The sequence below is a fragment of the Pomacea canaliculata genome, linkage group LG6 (genome assembly GCF_003073045.1).
Source record: "Pomacea canaliculata isolate SZHN2017 linkage group LG6, ASM307304v1, whole genome shotgun sequence".
Classification (NCBI taxonomy): domain Eukaryota; kingdom Metazoa; phylum Mollusca; class Gastropoda; order Architaenioglossa; family Ampullariidae; genus Pomacea; species Pomacea canaliculata.
Window position 1 is genome coordinate 6294155 of NC_037595.1, and position 24793 is coordinate 6318947.

Genomic DNA, 24793 nt, shown 5'->3' on the forward strand with positions numbered 1-24793 from the left:
CCTAAATGGTTAATGGCAAACATTTCACTTTTGATGAATTGAGAGAGTGGGTGAGTCATTTGTTCGTTTAAAGTTGCTTTAATGAATTAGAAATCAGTTAAAATTTTTTTATTTCTATATGTTTATTAACCCTTCGACATTGCGAACAGCTAGAATGGAGGCAGACACTACTAAGAATGATTCATAGAATTGAGAACCGAAACAACGAATTACTTGCTTCTTTCTCACAAAATATTGCCATTTCTGTATGATTTATATTTTACCGTGAACATTCTCGAGATAAACTGAGCGTAGGAAACTTTTTTTTTTTTTGTTATATTTAAAAGTAGTTTAAAAATAACCGCTGATCGACATGCAGTTCAAGATTTAGGTCTCGTTCACCTGTTTCAAAATGTCAAGACGAGGACAAGTGAGTTCAACTGCTGTTCCAACAAAATACTACAATCGTTTTTAGTGTGAACTAAATTGTTATCGAAGTTCATGCTTCACTAACCTTTTTTCAAACCGTAAAATCAACGAAAATAACTCACGCAGAGTAAATCATTTCTGTACCTGAGGAAATTTAAATATTGTGCCTGAATCATTAATCATTATTGTCGTTACTGTTTCTTAGTGGATTTATTTTTGATTCGAACTTTTAACTAAACGGTGCGAAACTTTTGCATCTTGGGATGACTGCAACTTGCCCGACATAGCTGAGCTACCATTAAAGTTGTCCAACTGTGGTTTTCTGAGCGTTATACTTTGTTTTAAAAGATAAGATTTCTGTTGTAGTTGTGACGACAAGACCAAGTCTGAAATTATGACAAACAGACTTTTTTTTTTAAAGGCATATCTTTCAATGTCCGTTGTGCAAACGCCCAAATTTCCACTTAGTCCCAGACCAGCCTTTCCAGTCGACAGAATGGTTCAGCAGGCTCTCATCCTCACAATATTTTTCTTCAGCATTTTTGTCCCTCCAGGTAAGTCTTGTTCTCGGCATCGTTCTTAAAATATATTCTCTGCTTGCAAGGACTAAACGCACAGTTCTGTACCTGGATGGTCAGTAGCCAGTTGAAAGCATGACGATCATAGAAGAAACCTCGGACCTGTATGTGAAGTATAGACGTCCACACAGAAACTGAGGTCCAAGGAAGTGAGCTACATCAGTGTCAGATCCTGCTCTGTGTCCATAATGAGATGCAGGTCTTGGGAAGAGCGAGCAGATGACAAAACGGACAAATGATGTGTGTGTTGTGAGTGACTGAAATATAAAAACAAGAAAAATTATATTTTAAATCAGGTGAGGGGGCGTTACATTCTGGCCAATCACTACAGTGACCACATGGTCCTGCAGCGTGGCCCCCAGCGAGCTGTCCTCACTGGAACAGCGTCTAAAGAGGGCGACACCGTCACTGCCCAGATCGTGGGTCATGGGTCACCGGTCACAACTCGGGTTCAAGGTGGCAAGTGGTTGTTGAAGCTGCCCGCTATGACCCTTCCTGGACCTTTCGTCATCAGGGTCAGCTCCAGCGAGGGACAGGTCACTCTCAACGACGTGCTCTTCGGGGACGTGTGGCTGTGCTCTGGGCAGAGCAACATGGAGCTTCACATGGATAAGGTGAGAGGGAGAGTCTTTCTTATTTGCTTCATTTTATTTTTTTTTCTCTTTTGAATCCTGCTGCAGAGCACCAACCTGTCTAATCTGTCACAATGGTTCACCCACTTTTTTGTACACTATTTCTGCAAACAGTCGGAAAAGAGTGTACACTTGAAATGATGCCACAACATTGCCTTCACCGAGGTGAGGAAGACAGGATTGTTTTTCTTCAGTCACCTATCAACGGGTTCTAAACGAAAAGGCAGAGTTTAGATTGATAAGAAGGTTTATACTGCGTTCTGTGTCTCTCACCTTCTTCCTGCATAGGACAAACCTTTATAACTGAAATGTTGGATTCTAAGCTGCTAACATTGATGAATTATGTATAATTAGTATTTATCTTAGTTTATAATGTTTATATTGAACATAATTGTTTCTTCTGCATGACAGGTGTTGAAAACATTTTTGTTCGGGGTTACTTTTAGAATGTATCTATTTAGGTTTTTGTCTTTTTCACGATATGACAAAATCCTTCATTAATTCCAAGTAGGAAGTGTGCTCAGTTATAAAAGAAAAAGCCTCAAGAAAAAAAACAGATTAAGTATTTATATTTAATTATTTCCTTGAGTATTTGTATTTGTGTTGCTTCAAAATATCGGCGTTTCAACATTGCTTAGGATAGGACATCTGCATTTCAGATCTTCAACACCACTGTGGAAGTTCAGAAAGGCCTTCAGTACAAAACAATTCGATTCTTTCACGTCCCGTATGAAAAGTCCAACACGCCGCTGAACTCGCTGCTTGCGGGCCATTCCTGGAGCATCCCCACCACCCGTATGTACACGGTTACATAGCAAGGTTAAGGGTCATATTGCGAAGAGTGTGGACACTACGAACGCGTGAGACTAAATAATAGACAGGCTGACATTTAGGCTCAGACACACAGGCACAGACTGGGGAGGAGACAGACATCAGCTTTGTCTATTTTCAGAATGATTTCACAGCCTGTACAATATTCGATGTTACTTATACATGGATAAAAACTTATGTCCAGAGTCTCTGCAATCGTTCTCCGCCGTGTGCTGGCTGTTCGCGGAGTACCTGCAGCCTCACCTGAAGTATCCCATCGGCCTCATCAAGGCGTCGTGGGGAGGCACCACCATCGAGGCCTGGTCTCCACCTGAAGCCTGTCACGCCTGTCCCACTGTACACCATTCACAACCGGAACCGTAAGAACCGGGTGCTTGTGTTGTAGCACTGTACCCCTGCTCACTACGATGTTTAGTAAATGATGTTTTTGGTAGTAAAATGTTTAGGTTTGTGTGTTTATATCCATAACAAGGATAGTCGGAGTTGAGCGGGTGATTTCTGCTCACCTGGATTCTTCTGCAGATTTTCTGCTAGTCATGCGTTTAAACAGTCGTATGTCCCATCTTCTAGCTTCACATTTTCGTACTTGTTCCGTCATTTGGACAAATAAATCTGTCTTTCAATAAGTATTTTTGTATTTGTAAAAATCTTCCTTTTGCTAGTCTGTGTGTGTTTCTATTTTTATGCTTGAATTTGTTTCTTTGTCAGAGATTGCTGTCCCCACTCACCGATTGTAATATGGAATGCAATGATCCATCCCATACTCAGCATGACCATTTTTGGAACCATATGGTACCAAGGTATCATATATATATATGTGGTGTTACCCTCATATGTGTGTGTGCAATACCTGGTTAATACTGCCCTCCAAAACCTTTCTGAACTGTAAAAGTACAAAGTAAAAAAAAAAGAAAATTAATATTTACTATTATTTGTAGTCATACTTAGTTTCATGAAACGCTTTAAAGCACTAAGATCCCATAAAGTCGTTACGAGTGGACTCAAAGAAACACCGTTGATGGATCTGATGTAGGGGAGGCTAATCAGGACCAACCAAACGTCTACGGATGTCAGATGAAGCAGTTGATGAGTCAGTGGCGGTCACAGTTCAATAAGCAGTCTCAGGGAGAAACTTCTAACAGCTTCCCCTTCGGATACGTGCAGGTAACCCAGCTTAAACTTTTATTTATTGAAATCAATATTGGACTACAATAGCAGCATTTAAATATCTGGAGAGTCTGATGAACAGATAATGGCGTACATGAAAAGCTGGATTAGACCAACACAATGTAGCTTATAAGAAACAAATAATGAAGCGAAAAGTAAGCTTTAATATTTTTCTTCTTTAATAAAAGGTACAAATAACCAAAAAAACATTTAATTTTGCAGATGTCCAAATCTCTGTGTGTGTAAAACTGTTTGTCGCAACTAACGCAGTCATTTACTAACAAAAATGACAAAAAGAAATACGGTGCATTATGGTATAGCCCTCCCATCCCACTCTCTCACGCCCTACACACACATCCACCCTACACACACACACACACAGAGCATACATACACACACACGCTGAAATACGATGTTGCCGTGTCTGACAGCTGGCCGCCCACAGCGACACCCAGCAGGTGGGATCGTTTCCCGCCCTGCGCTGGGCACAGACCGGGGGCTACGGCTACGCCCCGAACCCCGACCAGCCCCACGCCTTCATGGCCGTGGCTATGGATCTACCCGACTTCACCTCCCCTGATGGGCCGTGAGTTACTCCCGTTGACAGCATAATGTTCCAATGGTTGTTGTGGTCGTACACGTCAACCGTAATAAACCAGCAGCGATAACTTTTAGTATAACATTAATGCTGATACAAAATGACCGCTTTCACCAAAAATATAATGCCGAGTACAATTCAGTATGGTGCTGGACTGATCTTACAACATCCAAATTAATTCAAAGAAAGGTGGTTTATTCCAATCTGATTTGTTTCAACAACATTGTCTCCTCTTTTTTTCCTCTCAGCATCCATCCCCGCGACAAACAAGATGTCGCTTATCGTCTGATGCGGGGCGCGCTGAATGTGGCCTATGGACACAGTGACGTCACATACAACGGTCCGTTTCCGTCACAGTTCCACGTGACCGGCTCTGGCGCCCAGCGGACTGTGACCATCCAGTACGACAATGGACGAGCATCCCTGTCCATCAGAGACACCAAAGGATTTGAGGTACGAGACGCACGCGAATTAAGAAATGTGAGTCTCGTGACAACTCCCACTTCATTTCCATTGTATCTGTTGCGAAGCGAATGCACGATGCGTGGTTTGATTGAACCAATGGCAAACTGCCAAGCTGCTCACGTGACGACAATGAACTAATTTATACTGTCTTTCATGTCTGCAGGTTTGCTGCGGTGGGGCGAGTGCTCACAGCTGTACAGACCAGGGAACAAAGTGGGTGGACGCACCAATCACAAGCCACCAAGGCTCGCTGGTGACTATTTCCGCTTCCGGCTGCAATGCGGACAAGGTGCTGGGTCTGCGCTACGCGTGGAGGATCACACCTTGTCACTTCAAACAGTGTGCTGTGTATGCCGCCGATACAAGTCTACCTGCTCCACCCTACCTTACCAACATTCTGCCTTCTTAACAAGGGAACCAAGCATCTCGCTGAATGGGATCTGATATCTGAAACAGAGACAAAACAAAAAAGGAAAAACTGGACATGACATTAAGACAGACATGAAGGATGTTACCCCTGTTTCGGTGACGAAAACGATTGTGGAAGCTTTTCTTTGGCGAGTTTAACGGTGGTACATTCGCTCTTCGAAGACAGACAAGACCGTGGTAAGAATAAAACGTACACATGCAAACACAGACCTTATATAAGTCTTTTCCTGAAAAATGAAGACTCAAGACTTGGATTTTTCTTTTTTTATGAATGAAGGACTTCAGACGAGATTATAAATATTTCTTGCTTCCCACTACCCACTTTCCATACCCGTTTAAGTTCAAAAATTACACCAATCACCAAGGTGAGGAGGAACACCAACAGGGGTAATCTTATAAATAGCATACAACATACAGAAAATAAATCTGCATATTCCCCCAGTGGTAATTCCAAACTTACAACAACAAACATCCCCTTACACTAATCACCAAATACTTTAGCCTACACAAGACAACATTCACCTAGCTTAGCTTCTGTCAAAGATCAAGTTTCTTCGAATAAACAATTCCAATGTAGACACAAATACACAGGTAAGAATCCACTTCCACTCTTAGTGTAGGCTTGTCTACTATTTACTTGGAGGGGTCAAGCCGGAGACTTGAACGCCCTTCTTCCAAACAGAGCCATCAAACAAACAAGTCATCGTGCTGCAGAAGGTCGGGGGTCAGACCTGGGTGTCCTAATCACCGTGAGAACTGTTGTAATATTGCTCTCAATACACATTGTAATGGAGTGTCTGGGTTCAGTTACGGACGAAGCAGGACAGGGGACTGCATGTCTCCTCCAGGAAGATGCTTGACCAACGATGTTGACAAACGGACGACCTCGTTAGGCCATGTTGCACGCCGATACCATGGTAACACAGGGGTCAACGCTGCGAGTCGTCCCCAGACCCCCGCATCCCTGGTAGGAGACCATCACAGGTCAGAGCAACCACTGTAGGGACGAAGGTTTCACAAACTTCTTCTACAGTTTTTTTTTTACTTTGGTCTCGTTTATGTACACACCATACTCACTAGTGTTATTTTATGTACACACCATGCCTCTTTCGCTGTTCGTTATCTCCTTTTCATACCTGAAGGCACGGGTGCACCCACCTGACGATGACATGACACGTGACGTTCTTGTCATTCAAAATGGCGCCGCCTCGTCTGCTGGTCTGCGTTTTCATCTTCTACTTTCTGTGTCAAAGCGGTGAGTTTACACCACACGCAAGAAAAGATCTGATCATACGGGTGAATCTTTCAAAGTACACACCCTCGGTGTTTATATTAAAGATGCATTTTAATATGGCGGTTACATGTATGTTACATTACGTATCCATATGTCGGATAACGGAATTTGTTCTCCAAGGTTTCTCTTACTAGTCAAGATAAGAGTTTGCAGTTGGCCTCCCCTTTATGCTGAGTCACAACGACGCTCGCACGGGAAGGGGTGGTGGTCGTCGTTATTGGTGTGTGTCCCCTGCACACGCACACAAGTATTTAAATTACGACTTCCACAGCTAAGCATGACTTTCAGGTCAAGGTGCTCTGCAGCTGGCAACTTACTATGGTGACCACATGGTTCTTCAACGAGGACCCCAGCGGGCTGTACTCTGGGGAACAGCCTCGAAAAACGGAGACACGGTTTCTGCTCAGATCGTGGGTCATGGGTCACCGGTCACAGGTCAGGTCAAGACGGCAAGTGGTTGTTGAAGCTGCCTGCTGTGACTGACCCCGGACCTTTCGTCATCAGGGTCAGCTCCAGCGAGGGACAGGTCACTCTCAACGACGTGCTCTTCGGGGACGTGTGGCTGTGCTCTGGGCAGAGCAACATGGAGTTCCCCATGAATCAGGTTTTCCCCCTTCTTGTTTCATTTAAATGATATTATTATTTCAAGGAAGATGTAGAAGCGACGGTGCACTAAAACACTCTATACTCCATCTTATCCCTCGTAATTCTTGTACCGCGTTTCGTAATATTAACATTTTTGTAATTATCGTTAATTCAAGGACTAGTATGGTGTAAAATTATTTCTAGTCCTGGATCCTAGTCATGCAAAAAGAGACGAACCATAATTGTGACCAACTCACACAACTCGTGGTTATGGCATGTTCTTGTCTCTCCAGGTCAACAACTCCGAGGATGAGCAGCAGAGGGCGCTGGCGTTCAGCACTATTCGCGTTTTCCTGACGGCGTTCGCTAAGTCGGACTCACCCCTCGACACTGTCAGCACGTGGCACCCATGGGGTCCTCCTACTTCAGGTCAGCGCGAGCGATCGCATAGGTTGGCTGCTTGCTTCTCCTAGCCTCGACGATGCTAAATAGTCCTCTTGATACACTGAAGTAACAAATACTTAGGCTGCACACACTTTCACAGCTCCACACATGATATCCTCATCAGGATCCCAACAGTAACAGCGGCGATGGCTAGACTAGATAGGATCTGGCATAGCTATGAGATAAGGTCACTACCAAGTACAAGCTGTACAAATCCCGGTCAAGGGACGACTGAGTAACTGGATATGAGGACCGGCAGACGCTCTTATTTTTGCTTTTGTTTTTGTAATCTACTTGATGTCCGGCGGACAGGTGGAATCGGCGGCTTATCAGCTGTTTGCTGGCTGTTTGGGGAGTACCTGCAGCCTCACCTCAACTACCCCATTGGCCTGGTCCAGACCTCCAGAGGAGGCACGTCCATCGAGGCCTGGTCGCCTCCAGAGGCTATCAGTGTCTGCCCGTCTAATCCATTTAATAACGAGCCGTGAGTGCAGTTCAGTTTTGTGATAAACCGCGAGTGCAGTTCATTCTCATGACAGACCGTGGTACTTCAAGGCAACGGGGGTGTAATTTCCTTTCTTTTACAGAGAGTGTTGCCCACAGAGGCCTCTGGTGCTCTGGAATGCCATGATTCATCCTTTTCTGAACATGACCATTTTTGGAGCGATATGGTATCAAGGTGAGACAATCCTAAACAAATATTTCGTATAGTTAAGAGGTATCTGTGTTATTTAGTCTGTTATTTAAGCCACGAACTTGCAGAATTACAAGACCTTCTCCAGGAACTTGAAAGCAACACGATTGTATAATACATCAGTAAGAGCAAAATCATTCAAATATCAACCTTCCTGTGGTCAGTTTTATGTAATCTTTGGCGAAGTGAGTGGCTGAGAATATTGGTTGTCTCCCCAGTAAAAGTATAATAGGAGAGTGGCTGTGGCAGGGGAGACCAATGTCGGATATCCAGAGGCCTATTCCTGCCAGATGAAGCAGCTGGTCAAACAGTGGCGCGACATGTTCCACAATGGTTCGGTTGGGGAGACTTCACTCGACTTCCCCTTCGGATATGTTCAGGTCAGTGCGCAGGTTAAACGTACTTCTACATTGCCCGGATGTCACACTTCGACTCGCCTGTAACAGCGGTAATGAGGCTAGGGGCTCTGGAGCGAGATAAATGTTAAAGGTTCATTAAATCCAACTCTTTAAAGGTTACGTGTCAGACGGAAAAGCACACTCGGATGAACAATTCACAGAAGAACGAGTTAGTCAACAACTGAATAGGCTACGTGCGCACGAGGAATGTTTGCTGGTTTGTACTTTGGGTTAAATGGATAAATTTATTGTGTGAGTTAGTTAGTGTGTGTGTGGTTTGTCCGCGTCGTTTCTCAAACTTTTAATTTACTGCATATTATTAGGTAGTTTATTTAGTTTAGTGTGCGTGTGTGGATGGGTAGGTGTGTGCTTGCTCTCTCTCTCTCTCTCTCTCACACACACACACACACGCACACACACGCACACACACACACTTTTGTCTCTGTCTGTCTATTATACTACAGAGCACTACATTGCATAATGCCCGTGTGACATAATGCAGTTGTCCGCACTGAACCCACCAAACGCCACCCAGTGGGACGCATACCCGGATCTACGCTGGGCTCAGACGGTGGGTCACGGGTACAGCCCCAACCCTGACCTTCCATACACCTTTATGGCCGTCGCCATGGATCTTCCAGACTTCAGTTCGCCATACGGCGCGTGAGTTGAGCCCATTCTGGGTAGCTGCTTTTCTTCCATTAAAAACATAACTCGGGTATGGAAGAGACACATGACAGAATGACATACGACTCTTTGGTTGTTGTTTTTTTAAGGGGTAGGGGCTTAACACTCGCACAAGATGGCCACCTGTTCATAAAGCAGGAAGTAAACGTTAAAGGAGACCCCAAAAAAAACAATGCAAACGGCAGGTGGCCATCTTGTCATAAACATCTGGTATGAACGCTGACAGTAGTAACATGTTTGCTGCTAGCGTTCACACTACTGTTTGTGACAAGACACTGTTACCACTGTCCTCAGCGTGCACACTCGCTTCAAGCAAGATGTCTCCAGGCGTCTGGTACTAGGTGCCCTGCACGTGGCCTACGGACGCAGTGACGTCACCTTCCAGGGTCCCTTCCCGACACTCTTCACGAATGACGCCTCACAACGCGCCCTCATAGTGCAGTACGACTATGGGCGAACTCCGCTGGACATCCGGGCAACAAATGGCTTTCAAGTGAGGCAATAGTCCCCAAAGTGCTCTTGGTTTCCGTATCAATCCAAATTGTAAAACTGGAGTTAAAATTTTTTTGTAAAACTTCCGGCCGAAGTCTGATAAAGAATGTCTTTCATGCTGCCAGTTCGATGATGATGATGATGATGATGATGATGATGATGATGATGATGATTTTTGTCGACGGAACAGATCTGCTGCGCCAGTTCGTCAGACCCGTGCGACAGCCACGGCCCGCGATGGATGGAGGTCCCGATCACCAAACATGGAAACTCTGACGTCACGCTGTCCATTGCCGGGTGCAGCCAGCGCGTGATGGGGCTGCGCTATGCATGGCGGGATAGCCCTTGCGAGCTGAAAAAGTGCGCCATCTATGCTGCGGACTCTGGATTACCGGCCCCGCCCTACATGACGAAGACACCAGTCACGTGACAAACCTCTTAAAGGAAATCAAAATATTCATTTGTTACTTGTGAACATATGTCGTGAACCTCGGAGAATGAGTATGCGAAGATGGTGAGAGGGTCGGTTCTCTACGTCCGGGAATCCGTTGATATCTCAAGGATCACCCTATCCCATGATTGGTCAAGCATACTACACACTCACTTCCAACTATTCTGCTACATAGCTACATCCAGTCTCTATCTAGCTAACACCTGACAGACAGGCGATCACTTTGACTTACCACTGACCACTATACCCTCCTTTCTTACCCTCCTCTTACCAGTAACGGGATCTGTCACTGTGGTGCTTCCCTGCTTCCTATTCTCTACCTGTGTCCAGTCGGTCTCAATAATAACGAGTGCTGTTGTACTGCACTAAATGTATATCGTAGCCATACAATTAACGGGCGTTCACCTTCGGTCACTGATGGTCTCTCCCTTTGTGAGAGATCTCTTGTAGAGAAAACTGCAGTTTCACATGACGACCTCACCCTTGCCCTAGGTACATCCTCACGGAAGCAGCCAGCAACTCCTAGGGGAGATAAGCGCTGGCAAGACCTCACTGGCTTTTGAACATCCTAATAATAATAATTTATGTAACGCATACTCACACTCCCACAGAGCATGATCTTAGCAATTATGAACAAGAACGTGGGCAACATACGAGGGACGAAACAACAAACAAACATGTGCCGCCAAAGGGTGACCGCTGTTTCACGGAGGTAACGCCATCTTAACAGACAATCCCTACCCACAGTTACCCATCCACTCTTATGATAGTCCGTTTAACAGCGCGTTCACACGACTAGTACAGGAAGCAGAAGTGTGACATCAGCACTACAGCCCTATTCCTATAGTTCTCTCGTGACAACATAGTTGACTTTTTAAAAAAAATGGTCGATACTGGGGGACCCTGGCTGCAATAATTACATTTATTTATTTATTCAGCCATTTTTTATTGCACACTAGCTGTCATCTTTTTCCAGGCTTATATCCCACGAACACAAAGGTTTTAAAATTGTCTTCTGCTTTAGAAAGAATTTTGTGGGATCAACTTCTTTGTGTTCGTGGCCGTCAGCCTGAATCGGACCGGAGAGCAGCGCATTTCAGATTTTTCTTGTCGTCTTGTTATCATTTCGTCCCCAGCTTGAAAGATCCGACCCTTGTGACAGTTCTGAGCCCGTTCCGTGGTAATTAACAGATGTTCGAAATGTTTGATGCTGTTTGAATTAGGTTCAGACCTTCACAAAGGAGAAAAAGCAAAGCAAAAATTCCTTTGTCAAACCTAGTTAGTCCCATAAAGTGCGATGCAGCTAAACCCAAGTCTAGTTAGTCCAACAACGCGTGATGTAGCGGAACCCTGTGTAGTAGACGAGTGTCGAGGACACAGGAAAGCGAGGGTCTAACGAGGAAGCAGATGACTGAGCTTGCTGCCGCATCTGTGACTGCTAAGTTTGATACAAAGTAAGTAGGAGGGACGGGCAGGGCGTACCCGGTAGGAATGCAAATGTGTAGGAAGTCCGTGTGACCACACACTGTGATAATGTTATCTCTTACGTCAGCAGTCTCCTCAGTTTACCGAACCGGCAATTTCTCAAGATTTATTACCGTTAGATAATTATGTTCCTTTGACCTGCGTGTTTGTTGGGGGAGGTGGTTAGACGAAGCAGACATGGTCTGGCCTATGCTAGAGGCAACAAGTTAAAAAAATGTTGAATTCTTGTTTGTCCTGAAAATGACTTTAAATGTAGCAATGGCTAGTCCGATCACAACAGTCTTCATGCTCACAAATGTCACCATAACTAAATCAATACAACAAATCACAAACAAACCATCTCAAAGTTGTTTATTTTGATTAAATTAAGCAGCACAAAGGCTTTATGTGTCTTTTGTGAAGCGTGCACAAAATATACACCTAATGTTGACTTTTCATACACATATATATATATATCTCTTCATAAACCAGTGTGTAGATATCTATTCAAACTCAAAAATATTTTCTTTAATTTTGTAGTGAACTGTACACTTAAAGACGAAGATTTTTTGGAGAAACCATATTGGAGCGCTGGAATACCCGCTGTATCAATCTGAAAAAATTATAATATTCGAAATTTCATTAGTAGAGAGATCGGTCATGGTCTCAGTTGAATCATCGATCATCAGTTGTTGCATGAGAGAATAGTATTTGTAGATGATACACCTTATATTAATTTCTTTCATGAACTATCAGTTATCTCTTTGAAGAATGATTGTCGATTTGATAACGAGTGATTTTTTATAAAACCTTTTTATTTTCTTTAATTTTACTTGGTTATGAAGACCCCTGCTGTGTGACATTTATTTTATAGTTCTAAATTTTGAAACTAAATTGTAGCACCTTTTTATTTATCTGTGTGGTTACTGTTGCTGTCTTTAAAAGATATATCTTTATGTTATATATCTTTACTACGTTTAAGACAATTTTTAAAGTCAGGGTTAAGATTATCTGGTAGGTGGTCTGTCGATATAAAATGTGAAATGTTATCATTAGCAGCCCACAGACCAGCTTTTATTGAAAACTTGGTTGGTCTGTAGGCTTCAGTCCTATTGGCGGGCTTCGTCGGAGCAGCGCAGACTGGTTTCCACGTGTTAACTTCTTAGTCCAACGGGAACTGTTCAAACAAAAGTAAGAAGTGCTTTAGTGATGTTCTTAACCAGGAAACAATTGGACGAAGGTTCGACCACGTGTGATCAAGTTCCGACATAAGCATCATGTAAAACTTTGCCCAAACCTTCGTCCATTTTTTTCAGGGGAGTAGGATTCAAGTAAGCCATAAAAATGTCGGACGATTGGTGTCATAGTTCTGTGTCATTATCAGACTTTCAAGCTGCTAATGAAATAGTTTGCAATTATTGAAGCTGCAGTGGACTCATACACCATAATCGTGCCAATCGTGATATAAACTCTAATTTCTTAGTCTTCCAGCCCTTCACTCACTCAGAGTGTATGGCGGCTAGTAATTATGGCTGACAGGGTGACCTGGGTTAGTAAACATTCACAGTAGTTAACGTTCCTGCTTCAACTTCAAGCGACGCCGACACCAGGGGTGGCCGTACCCACGCATGCGCACTAAACTTTGTCGTCTAGTTAAGTAAATAACTGGTAAGACCTGGGGACTCCGTGCACAGTTTGGCTAACTGTTGATGTTTAAAAGCACTCAAGCTGATTACAGTTGACTGTCGGGGGCACCTATGCTCTTTCCAGAATGGAAAAGTCTCCAGCAGGGACTCGTAATAGGGGTTGGAGGCAAAACATGTTTTTAACTTTTAAAACTGTTATGAAAAAGCATCTTTTACTCTGACACAACAGTAGTGCTGGATTGTCAAAACGGCGCAAAGAGCAAAAATTCAGATATACAATAAGTGAACGTTAACATCGTTAGAAAACAAGAATTCGCAATATTCACCACATTCAGGTTGTCCCAGACTGGACAGTTGACACATACCGCCATTGGGGCACACCTTTGTCCGAAACAGAAAAAAAACAGTTATGTCAAGGAGATGCATGATGCTTTGAGGGGGATAAAAAGTAAAAGTAAATCTTGAAAATATATTTATGAAAACGGGAAAACAAAGGTAAAGTAAGGTAAAGATGCAAATCAAAGAGAAAGATAAATGTAGTCCAATAGCCTTGTCGTCCAGAGTCTCTAAGATCGTACTTAACTCTATGAGAGTACATATCTCTAAGATTGCAATTATAACGGAACAAGCTTTTTGAGAGCGGTTCCTATCTCCTCACCCTTGTTGCCCTTATTCGATCAGGGTAAAATTTGAGAAGTATAATGCGCCACACGAGTTGTGAACCGGGGAGCACGCCATCCCCAGCTTTTGTTGCTTTACCCGCTACACCACAGGCGTTCAGGACATAAAGGCCTGTCACAAACAAATAAACATGCTACCAGCCCAACACAAACATCTGGAAGTTACAACTGTTTACCTTTGCCCGGCAAGGGTCTTCAATCGGATTAGTACATTGCTTTGCACAGCCGGTGTTGCAACACTTTTCATTGTAGAAACAGTCGTTGTCTGTTAAGCACGTGTCCACGCAGAAGAATCGTTCCACGCTGGGGTCTGGGTTCGGGCACACACCAGGTTTGGGAGGACGAACTGGCGACAAAGGCGTTACAGAGACAAAGAGTGCAAGAAGACAGTAATATTAATAAAACTAACCATAAAAAGTGTACATTCCAGAAATTATCGTCAATCCACATCGCTACAAATCTCAATCTCATTCTCTATTTAGTTTTCTTTCTTCTTTCGGTCAGACTATTTCAGTTACTCTAAAAGTATGTGTATGTGTAAAGAGAGAAAGAAATGAAAAAATGCTATTTTTAAAAATTTATCTTTAACCCTTTTCTTTTCATATTTCTTTCTTGTCCTCCTCTGCTTTTCTCCATGTGTCTTTAACATATTACATATTCGTTTACCCAAGCCATCATTAATCTGAATGCACACATTTTTCGCGTAAACGTTCCAGAATGACTTCCACAAGGATGAACAATGTCTTATTTAAAGACAATTTCTGACGATTCTAAAAATATTGAAGTTCCTTTACTCGTCATCGAATGCACACTCACCTGTGTCAGACCGACAGCACCTAGCAGCAACATCCATCAGCGCTACGCTACAGTAAAAGTCCGTTGGGCATGGGGCACGTGGGTGACAGACGACTGTTTCCCACTCATTGCCTGCTTGTCGTATTAGTGGCTCCCCAATAATGCATCCGCCAGACAGAAAAGTGCTCGTTTGTTTGGCTACAGAACACATAGGAAATGCAGAGTTACTACTGAGTAGAGAGTATATACTCTTTTTATTTCCTAAGCATCTGTTCGTCTATCAAAAAAATATTATTCGTCGTCACTGTTAGGATCGTCTATGTTTTTGTTTTGTTCATTTTACATTTTTCTGTTTTATCCCTCGCTTTCACAAAAAAAGTTTGTTATCATCAAAAGCGTTGTCAAATAATGATTAAAAGCTTCAGCAGAAACAACATTCTTTCCACTAAGACTAATTACTTAGCTTGTGCACGTGTTTTGTTTTGGCCTTCATTCTAAAACTAACAGCATTGACTCTAAAACTAAACAGTGGCTTAAACACTATTTGACAAAGACTCACGAATGCACACTGGACTAAAGGTGCATTTTTGTGATGCGTCGCACTGCTCGCTGACCCGACATTCCTCGGTGGCGGCGCACACCTGAACGCAGACGACAGAAAATGTGATTGACATACAGAACTACATCTCACACACAGTACTAGTCCACACATACACACAGTACTACATCTTACACACAGTACTAGTCCACACATACACACAGTACTACATCTCACACACAGTACTAGTCCACACACACACACAGAGTACTATTTCACAGACACAGTACTACTCCACACATACACAGTACTACTTCGCACACACAGTACTACTCCACATACGCGGTACTACTTCGTTACACGTAGTATTACTACTCATTACACGTACAGTACTACTCCGCTCGCCACATGACTAAATACGAAATTTTGTGGGTGGCCTCCGAGCTTTGCTATGAAAACATCTGGTGTGATTTTTGAGAGTATTTCTCAGTTTTTACCTTGCTCTGGCAAAGAGGCTCAACTCCCTGGCTGGCACCAAATGACAGTAAAGCAAGCTGCAACACAGGAGAACGTGACAGTAAACATAAATTCACAGTCTATCTTTTATTTTGCTGACATTATTCCTCGTATGCTATTTCCCACTGCACTACGAAAGACAAGTATTAGTCACCAAGTCCACTAAATGTCACGCAGATTGACATTTACGAGAACAAGCAACAACTTTTGAAAGTTGACAGAATTTTTTTTAAATGTCATACGTCGATGTCAGGGAATTCCAATTAAATAAGTAAATCTTATATCTAAAAGCCGAGGTCATGACCCTCTATATTTCAGTTCTGCTAACAAAATAGTCCAGTCATTTGAACGACATACAACCTCATCTATCAACTATAAATACATCACCACACACACACACGAACTGACCTCACACAGCAGGCTGGAAGAAAGCAGACGAGAGAAAGTGGGTTACCCAACTAGAGAGTGCATGTCAGCATGGCTGAAGTGGATGAAAGACAGGAGAGAGAGACGAGCCTTACGACGAGCAGCAGCGACGTGCTGACGACTTGAGTTCCTACACTGCTCTCCATGGCGACGACCTCTGTTCTGGTGACGTGTTCTGACCTCGCTGGGACTGGACTGACAGCAGGAATGACAAGCTCTGTAACTGTCTGCCTCTTTATAGTCCTGCGAGGCGTGGATGCACGTAAGTAATGGAGGCTGGCTTCCGTGGATAAATATAGACCAGTAAACAAACAATACTCTCATTGGTTACAGTTCCAAGAAAGTAGTGCATCCCATACAGAGCCTCCCGGAACTATTTACAAGGATATCATTGCACGATTTATGCGCGAGATAGACACGGCAAACTGGCTCACAATTTACCAAACTCTTTTAAAAGTCTTTTAGAAGGATTTACAAAATAACAGAAGGGAAGAGAAAAAATGTTGCCATCGCGCTCTTGCGAGCTGCAATTAGTTCGTGTTGCTGCATGTCCGTAGCAAAATTAGTCAAATTAGTCCAATCAAGTGGAGGTACAGCGTGGGATGAGAATGTTGCGATGATTAATGCGAGTTGCAGGGAGTGCACGCTAACCTCTATCGATGAAAATTATTAGTCACGTGACAGGTCCGCGACTTCACAGCGTAATTAGTTGTACATAGATAAACATATATAGATGCGAAAATAATAGACCAGTCGGATGCCACGAACACTTTTTTTTTTAAAGGAAACATAATTAAAAACGAAAGTTGGTTTCGTCGAGACATGGACTGTGTCGAAATAGCTTCGTGTTCCTCATCAGTGCAAGAAAACTGATGTCCTCCGACCAGCTCACGTGCCTGTTCCCCCGGGGTTGCGAAATAAAGGAAACTAATCATCCAACGCTTCTCCTACGATTAAACCAACAATATGTAGCCATTAATGGATTATTTTCTTCTCAATATTTCAGGCAGTTGCTTAACAAGGAGGCATTGTGTGGGATGAAGTCTCCCTTGTGTCGAACCTCAACTATGTCATGACACAGAAAAGTGCCACGTGTCACTGGCGCAAAGAGGTCAGTCGTAGCAATAAGCATGAATGCAAGTTTAATTCTGTAAACAGCACTCGACAGAATAATATAAACAGAATCATATTTAGCCTAATCGCAAACAAATGTGGTATATAAAGTATATATATATTGTACAAAAACGATCTCATCGAGAAAGTATTCTTCTTGTTTTGACAACATCTATTTTTTAAAAGGATAAAAACAGGTTTTGTGCACTTTTGAACTCAGTGTTTGAAAGAACACTGAAATTGAAAACAAACATCGATAGTGTTAAGATATATTCGTGTTCCTTCTCTCCGCACGAGAGCTGCTGTGCATTGCACTTAACAATTGTGCTACAGGACCCACGATTTAAACATCGACTTTAATTACCAGCACAGGTGTTGGCGGGAAGACTGATTAAAGCTTTCTTGACAAAACATTTAATCGTTAAAATTAAATTAGTGCTGTAAATTTACCGTCACCCAGGAGTGAGAGCATGGCTGTCTTCTGTCCCGCTTAGTGTCCAACACCATGTTTTAATAAGTCAGTGGAGTTCGTAGGCTAATCATCAAGACACTGCTGTGAGCCCGGACACAAAGAAGATAGATTGTTGCTGTGCACAAAGAAGACGACTTCACATTGTGCATTACGAAAAAAGCTTTGTTACTATATATTGTATCTCTTCTAGGAACTTTCTAATTATAAACATATATTTCACAGACTGCAAACAAAACAAAAATTGAGACATAGGTTTTTTTTTGTTCCTCATCTGTGCACTGAAACTACTGTGCATATTAACATACAGCGAGAAACAACAGAGCACAGACTCTATTCATCATTTTAAATTACTACCGCAGATGGTGAGAGTCTGCCAGAGGGAAGAATGATCGTAACTCTTTTGACAAGACACTTAATTGTGAACAATAAAGTAGCCTGTGACAGAGATTAGCAGGACGATGGGAACAACTTTTTTTAACAATTACTATGATATCTTTGTTTTATGTCTATGTTTTGAAGAGGATGATGATGATCAAGATATTAAAGAATGTGTTTTTTTAGAGCCGGCGTGAAAAATAAAACTTTTTGAAGATGAATGAAAAATCATCAAGCCTAAAAATGTTTGATCTTCAACTTTCAATAGTAAAATTCCTTACAAAGTATTGTGATACGTTGTTGAGTAATGGAAGAAATCCACTTTTGCGGAAAATTATCCGTGTGACCTTTACCCCCAATGGTAGATTTGATAACAGTTATGTATCAAAGCTAACTGCTGTACGATGTTGTTGGAAACGTAAGCTGGGGGCTCGCAGCTGAGTGCTACTGAGTGCTAAATGTCATAAGACAGCAGTCTAGTGTAATGTGTACACGTTACATGTGCTAACATTCATCAGGCAGCAGTCCACTGTAATGTGTACACCTTACATGTGCTAACATTCATCGGGCAGCAGTCTAGTGTAAGCGCATTACCTACACGGTGATGTCGGCGTGGATGACGGAGAAGTGAAAGTTTAGTTATCAAAAACAGGTGGGCTTAACTATGATCTTTCTTCCATCTTAGCCTAGAGGACTTTATGTTTATCAAACTGCATTTTAAAAAGCAATAAAGTAAATGCATCATTTTTAAAATGTCAGACATTCAAGTGATGATGATGATGACGACGACGACGACGACGACGACGATGATGATTGATGATGATAGCTTTTTGGGGAGAGTCTAATGAAAGCAAACAATTTGACGATATATGCCATGCGATATGTTTGTTGACAAGCACTGCTGAGTATGTCGCCGGTGGCTTATAAGATAAATCATCCTTAATGACACATACGAGTTTGCATTTATAATGCCAAAGGAAACCCGGATACTCTTCAACTATCACAGTACAGTATTATTACTTTCTCTTATCAAGCGACAATAAGCCGGACATCACCATCTGTGCTGTTAGCAAACAGGCGCATAAATCCTGTGGCTTAAAGGGAAAAGCAAGGGATATGGTAAGGTTGGCTTAAATGATATTCGCACATTCGGAATCACGTCCGGTCAACATTTCGAATAACACAATGATCGTTTATTTACACCTTTCCCGTAAAACTATCCCTTACCGTGAAATGCAAGCTCTCCGGGATAGCAGATGGCAGACTATATACCGAAGTCACGCTGGACAGACGGCAAAACTGTGATGGAACAGTATCACACAATTGCTCGACACTTTTCTTGTCAAATGAGTCTGCTGTAGAACTGTTAACACTACTCCAGTACAGTTCCACACTCTTCTTGGCCGATGAGTCCGCCTCGTCACGAAGTCTGTTTTCTTTCGCGAAAGAGTACGCAAAGATGGCGGCCTTCATGACTCGCCGTGGAGCTGTGTTTTAGACCCCATTGCAAGATAACGATTTATTTCCAACCCGAAATGTTGGAATGGAATAATTCAGAATGTTTGTATGTATTATTTAAGTCCAACTTACCATTTACCGTCCTTTTCCATTTGAGGTTCCTGCGCTGCGTATGTAAAATGTACTTCAGCATTTTGGAGCAGACGTTACAGACAGGAAAATGTTTGATCATTATCCACATCATTTTCCATTTTAAATTCAGCCAAGAGCTTTCGAAAAAACATAGTTCCAAACAACAACGAAGGTTTCATGGTTAGATGTGGCATTTTTAACAATAATTTCGGTCGCGTCAGGTGTAGAGGGAGACTACTCGTGTTGAAATGTAACGCTGGGTTCTTTCCCTTGCTCGCGCCAATCAAAAGCATCTCAAAGCAGACGATCGGTGGAGCGGTCCGATTAACATTCAATTATTGAGGTTAAATCAATAATGCAGTAGATGACGTTTGACAGGGCTGCATATTCATCTGATTCATTGTAGGAAACGGAAGATGGGGTGGTTGGAGAGATGGCCAGGAAGTAGAGAATTCTACAGAGGAAACCCTGAGTTTCTGTATCAGCAGTACTAGGAGAGAAGCCCAAGGCAGATCTGAGATCTGGAGAGAAAAAAACTCTTGGTATGTGGCCATTATATTTGTTAAAAAAAATTTGTTCAAAATTTTACTGTAAAGTTGTGCTTTTAAAATTAGGACTCTTTGGAATTTATTTTTGATAGCACAGATATACACTGGAAACTGATGTGCTTGCATAATGTGATTTTGCAGCCGATGGTTGTCCGAAAGCTGTGCATTGCTTCCCTTTGCATCACATCCGATGAATATGGGATTGTATGGACATATAATAACAACAGACTGGCAGAATGGTGAGTCTGTTGATCCCTGTGTAAATAATACTTGATATTTGTTTAAGTCTTGAGTCTTTCGATTTGCATCTGAGTGTGGCTCCGCTGATCCACTTAAAGTTTCTCAGTCTATTGACCGGCAGCGAATATTATTCCTCTTGATATAAGTTTCAGTCTGTTATTCGCATTTATATTTGAGTCTATTCGTCATTCTCATAATGAGAGAGGACGTCCTTTGGTGGAAACACGAGCACATGAAGAGGTATATTTGCTTAAAACGCCTGCCAGGATAAATGACTTTGCTTCTTACAGCAAGACATATTGCAGAACGTTCAGTGGTGGGGTAGGGCGGGGGACTGTGAAGGGAATACATGCAACAGCTCAAGTTATCTTATTTTGGTTAAACAGCACACAGCGGGCTTTATATTGCAGTTTTTTGTGAATCGTGCACAAAATAGACAACTAATGTTGACTTTTGATATATGCAAAGAATATATTGCCATCTCTCGATCATAAACAAGTAGCTATTCAAACTCAACAATTAAACAAATCTTTCTAGTGTATTGTAAAGCTTTGGCTAAAGATTTCTTAAAAACAAAATATCTAGAATACCAGCTTTATCAATCCTAAAAGAGTTCATAATTTCGTTAATTTCACTAGTGGAAAGAATAGTCAAGGTGTAAATTGAATAAACAACTTCACCATCATTTTATCAACATCAGTTGTACAACTTTGTATTTATTTCTTTCACCTGAAATAGCATTCATCTCTTTGAAGAATGGTGTACAGTCCAGTTTTGTCAATTTCATAACAAATGTCTTTTCCATATAATTTATTTTATTTGTGCACGTAATAATTTTGTCATTATGAACGGCTCCTGCTGTGTGATAGTTCTTCATAATTACAAACTTTTATTTAACTCACTATCCTTGTCTGTTGATAGAATTTTTAAATCAATTTACATTCGATTTCCGTCGTCCTAGAGGTCTAAACTCTTCACCAGTTATTCATTTCCAGGGGCAAAGTAACATTAAAGCAGTCCACCACTAGTAATCTATGGCTATCGCCCCTTATTCGGCCTACAAGAAGGGAATAAAGTCACAAAGCGAAACTAAAAAACGATAAAATTCAAACATGCAATAGTTTGTCAGTGAATAGATAATTTTGAAATTAAGGATGATTGGATATTAAGAGGTTGAGAGAGTGCTCCTCACACTACTGGTGTGTAACAATTTTTGGCGCATCTCACAAAACTTGTCGGTGAGGGGACAGTCGCTGTCCGTCAAGCAGGTGTCCACACAGATCCTTGGTCTGTCGGGGTCGGGCTTCCCGCACACCCCGGGTTTATGAGGGTTCTCTACACTATGTGAAGAAAAAAATGTAATTATTGACAATATTGTACGCTAGAGATGTCTGCGTTCAAGACATGTTCGTGGTAATGATTTACATTATCGACACTCCACATCGTCAGTAACCTCTATTTCTTCTGGTCAGACTACTTAAGTATCACACAGCGTGTGTGATGAGTGAGTGAGTGAGAGAGAGATGTAAAGAAATAATTTTTTTAAATTCATCTTCAACCCTTTCAATTTTTCCTTTTTGTCATTCCTCTACCTTTCTTTTCTTTTTTTTTTAACATGTCTTTAACATGTTACATACTCTTTTAGTCAAGCCATCATTTACCTAAAAATCACACATTTCAGAACAATGTCCTAACAGACCAACAATGTTTCATTGCAAAGGTAATTTCCGACAGTAATTTAAAAATAATTTCTGATGACTCTAAAGCTGTTTACGTTCCTTAACTCGTCAGGGTATGTACACTCACCTCTATTAGAGCGACAGCAAGTATTCAAACCATGCTCTTTCTCTAACTTGCAGTAAAATTGGTCAGGGCACGAGTGACCCGGGTAGCAGGCGGCCATTGTCCACTTTTTGCTTGCTTTTCGTAGAAGTGGCATCCCAACAGGACACCCGTGGTATGTGAGAATATCTTTTCCATTTTCTATGGAACAGTTTGACATTTCAGAGTTACTATCGAAGGGATAGTGTGTAAAGCTTCATACGCTTTTTTTCTATTTATTCCAAATCTATTCATCTTATGTATTAAATATATTATTAATCATCATCCTTTTACAGTATCATGTTTATCTTTCTCATTTTTATTTTACACCATTTCTTTTTCTCCTCTTTGCTGTCATCAAAAAGGCTTAAATGTCATCATTAAAAGCCTCGTCACATAATTATTACATTCTTCCCACTCTTTCATTCATTCTAAAACTGACAGTAACACCTCTCACATCAGCATTCACTTTAAAGTAAAGCTTACAGTAACCACTATTTTACACAGCCTCACCAACACACACAGGTTGTAGGGTGCAGATGTGTGACTGGTCGCACAAGTAGGCAACCCGGCAATAGCCGGAGAAGAAGCAGAACTGAAAGCAGAGGACAGCAAAGGTGATTCACACACACACAGAGTACTACTCCGCAATCACACAGAACTATTCCTTACACAGTACTACTCCGCAATCACACAGAACTATTCCTTACACAGTACTACTCCGCAATCACACAGAACTATTCCTCACACAGTACTACTTCGCGCACACAGAACTATTCCTCACACAGTCCTACTACTAACAGTACTATTTCGCATACAGTGCTACTCCCCACACACAGTATCACTCCCCACTTACAGTTGTACTCCGCACACCGTTCTAATCCACACCACACGACTAAAGGATGTGACACACACCCGGTTTGAGGTCACACATCCGATTAAAGACAAACCAGTAGACATAGGTGGTATAAAACTAACCCGTAAATTTCAGCCTCCAAAACCAATCCGTTAATCATCCTCTACGATTCGTACCTGCGATAAACGAGCGCCGTAATAGTGTACTACGTCACGCTAAACAGTGTACTACGTCACGCTGGTACATCGTTCACAATCAGAGAGAATGAGCCACAGTTCGGATTATTCGGATGCTGACAAACTGAAAAACTGCTACTTTAGCACTAGAAATGTAATTTCCGGATAACCCGAACTGTCGCCCTGATGGGTGTTGACGGCTTGTGTCATGTGAATGGTGTACTAAGGTGACGTAGTGCACTGTTAGCGTGACGTAATACACTGTTAGGGGCGCTAGTTGATCGCAGGTACGAATCGTACTTTGTAGCGGATAATTAATCAACGGATGGGTTTGGGAGGCTGACATTTACAGGTTAGGTGCATATCGTCTATATGTACCGATATCTGAAAAAAACGCAAACTATTCAGGTTGGTCTTTAAATGCGACACGTTCTATTTAAAGGCAACGTCACACAACAGACTAAAACTACGTCACACAGTCCATCTTCAGTAATGTCACACCTGTGAACTCAGTCTAGCTATAGTATTTTGTTGCTTCCTTTCTATTTTTTTTTAATTATTATTAAAACCTTTGCTGTGATTTGTTAAAATAATGTTCAGATTTTTACCTTGCTTATGCAAAGAGGATCAATTCTAAGGTTGGCACCAACTGACGGCAGAGTAAACTGAAACACAGAACAACGTGACAGTAATCATTAATTCAGTCACCAGCTTTTATTTTTTTAAATTATTCCTCGTAATCTTTTTCCTTACTGTACTACCTAAAGACAAGTACTAGTCAACAAATCCAAAGTAGGTTGAGATGAGAGTATTGAAGGTGCTACACAGAGCGGTCAGCTTATGAAAGGAGGAACAAATCAGACGGTGCTCTGTCAACTGTCACATGTGGATGTCAGTCGGTGTCATTGTCAGGTGCCAGTTCAATCAGTAAATCTTGTCTCTAATGCCGGCTTCACGCGTTCAGAAAAACCAAGGTCCTGACCACTAATTTTTTCAGTTCTGCTAGCGATTTGGTGCAGCATTTAGAACTAGGTAGTTCAATTGTTCGTGATCCTTCATCAATCTCATAAGAAACATCTTCATTTTAGTGAAATAAAATTGTCAAAGCACCCTTCAGCAATCTTCCTCAAACAATGATGTAACGGAAGATACAGGTGTACTGCATTTATATATATATATGAGCACCACATAAATTCAATCAGTCAAAAATGTCAGACACAGTAGTGTCGCATCTTTCTACAAATTACAATGGCTAGGATGTTAGTCCTACACCTCGTAATTCAGGTCTTCGTTGACCACACACCCACACAGACGAAAAAACACACACACACACAGACAAACACACACACACACACAGACGAACACACACACACACACAGACAGA

At 42.0% G+C, this 24793-nt stretch overlaps 4 protein-coding genes and 1 long non-coding RNA gene across 8 annotated transcripts in view; 3 read left to right on the forward strand and 2 right to left on the reverse strand.

The window, feature by feature from the left end:
- The first annotated feature begins 848 nt into the window (after window positions 1–848).
- On the forward strand, window positions 849–5360 carry LOC112567311 (sialate O-acetylesterase-like). Its single transcript, XM_025243959.1, has 9 exons — window positions 849–962; window positions 1283–1600; window positions 2278–2413; window positions 2634–2808; window positions 3158–3249; window positions 3483–3613; window positions 4048–4202; window positions 4463–4667; window positions 4843–5360. Exons 2-9 carry the CDS (start codon window positions 1325–1327, stop codon window positions 5086–5088), a joined length of 1416 nt encoding a protein of 471 aa, XP_025099744.1. The 5' UTR covers window positions 849–962; window positions 1283–1324; the 3' UTR covers window positions 5089–5360.
- An 865-nt stretch (window positions 5361–6225) lies between these two features.
- Window positions 6226–10160, forward strand: LOC112567312 (sialate O-acetylesterase-like). The gene is made up of 9 exons (XM_025243960.1): window positions 6226–6363; window positions 6691–7006; window positions 7281–7416; window positions 7744–7915; window positions 8019–8110; window positions 8375–8505; window positions 9026–9186; window positions 9505–9703; window positions 9893–10160. The coding sequence occupies exons 2-9, from the start codon at window positions 6986–6988 to the stop codon at window positions 10130–10132; spliced, it is 1152 nt and encodes a 383-aa protein (XP_025099745.1). The 5' UTR covers window positions 6226–6363; window positions 6691–6985; the 3' UTR covers window positions 10133–10160.
- Window positions 10161–12380: 2220 nt separating this feature from the next.
- The window catches only part of LOC112565602 (whey acidic protein-like), a 30562-nt gene continuing 18149 nt past the window's right edge, over window positions 12381–24793 (reverse strand). For 2 of the 4 annotated variants that reach the window (XM_025241150.1, XM_025241154.1), the window contains exons 2-7: window positions 15774–15830; window positions 15298–15379; window positions 14760–14936; window positions 14120–14289; window positions 13590–13644; window positions 12381–12794 (exon numbers count right to left, since the gene is read on the reverse strand). In XM_025241150.1, the coding sequence (XP_025096935.1) occupies window positions 12772–12794; window positions 13590–13644; window positions 14120–14289; window positions 14760–14936; window positions 15298–15379; window positions 15774–15830 (564 nt within the window). In that variant the 3' untranslated portion in view covers window positions 12381–12771. Of the gene's footprint in view, window positions 12795–13589; window positions 13645–14119; window positions 14290–14759; window positions 14937–15297; window positions 15380–15773; window positions 15831–16313; window positions 16499–17781; window positions 17819–19405; window positions 19563–24793 lie in introns of those variants that run through there. The other 2 variants (XM_025241152.1, XM_025241153.1) reach the window with 2 other exon arrangements.
- LOC112565604 overlaps window positions 16505–24793 on the forward strand; it is a 71626-nt gene continuing 63337 nt past the window's right edge. Inside the window, exons 1-4 of the transcript XR_003099445.1 lie at window positions 16505–17329; window positions 20175–20310; window positions 20458–20555; window positions 22416–22513. The gene's annotated coding sequence lies outside the window, so the exon portion shown is untranslated. The remainder of the gene's footprint in view (window positions 17330–20174; window positions 20311–20457; window positions 20556–22415; window positions 22514–24793) is intronic.
- Window positions 21010–24779, reverse strand: LOC112565605. Its single transcript, XR_003099446.1, has 5 exons — window positions 24657–24779; window positions 24018–24074; window positions 22891–22972; window positions 22363–22539; window positions 21010–21896 (listed from the first exon to the last, which is right to left on the reverse strand). It is a non-coding gene; the product is annotated as an uncharacterized LOC112565605 (long non-coding RNA).

Bases quoted from the DNA above. Each gene is read 5' to 3' on its own strand.
- LOC112567311 (XM_025243959.1), top strand. From the start codon at position 1,325: ATGGTCCTGCAGCGTGGCCCCCAGCGAGCTGTCCTCACTGGAACAGCG. The intron at 2,414-2,633 runs GTATGTACACGG...ACTTATGTCCAG, and splicing joins CTGGAGCATCCCCACCACCC to AGTCTCTGCAATCGTTCTCC. The intron at 3,614-4,047 runs GTAACCCAGCTT...CGTGTCTGACAG, and splicing joins TCCCCTTCGGATACGTGCAG to CTGGCCGCCCACAGCGACAC.
- LOC112567312 (XM_025243960.1), top strand. From the start codon at position 6,986: ATGGAGTTCCCCATGAATCAG. The intron at 7,007-7,280 runs GTTTTCCCCCTT...TTGTCTCTCCAG, and splicing joins TGGAGTTCCCCATGAATCAG to GTCAACAACTCCGAGGATGA. The intron at 8,111-8,374 runs GTGAGACAATCC...TGGCTGTGGCAG, and splicing joins TGGAGCGATATGGTATCAAG to GGGAGACCAATGTCGGATAT.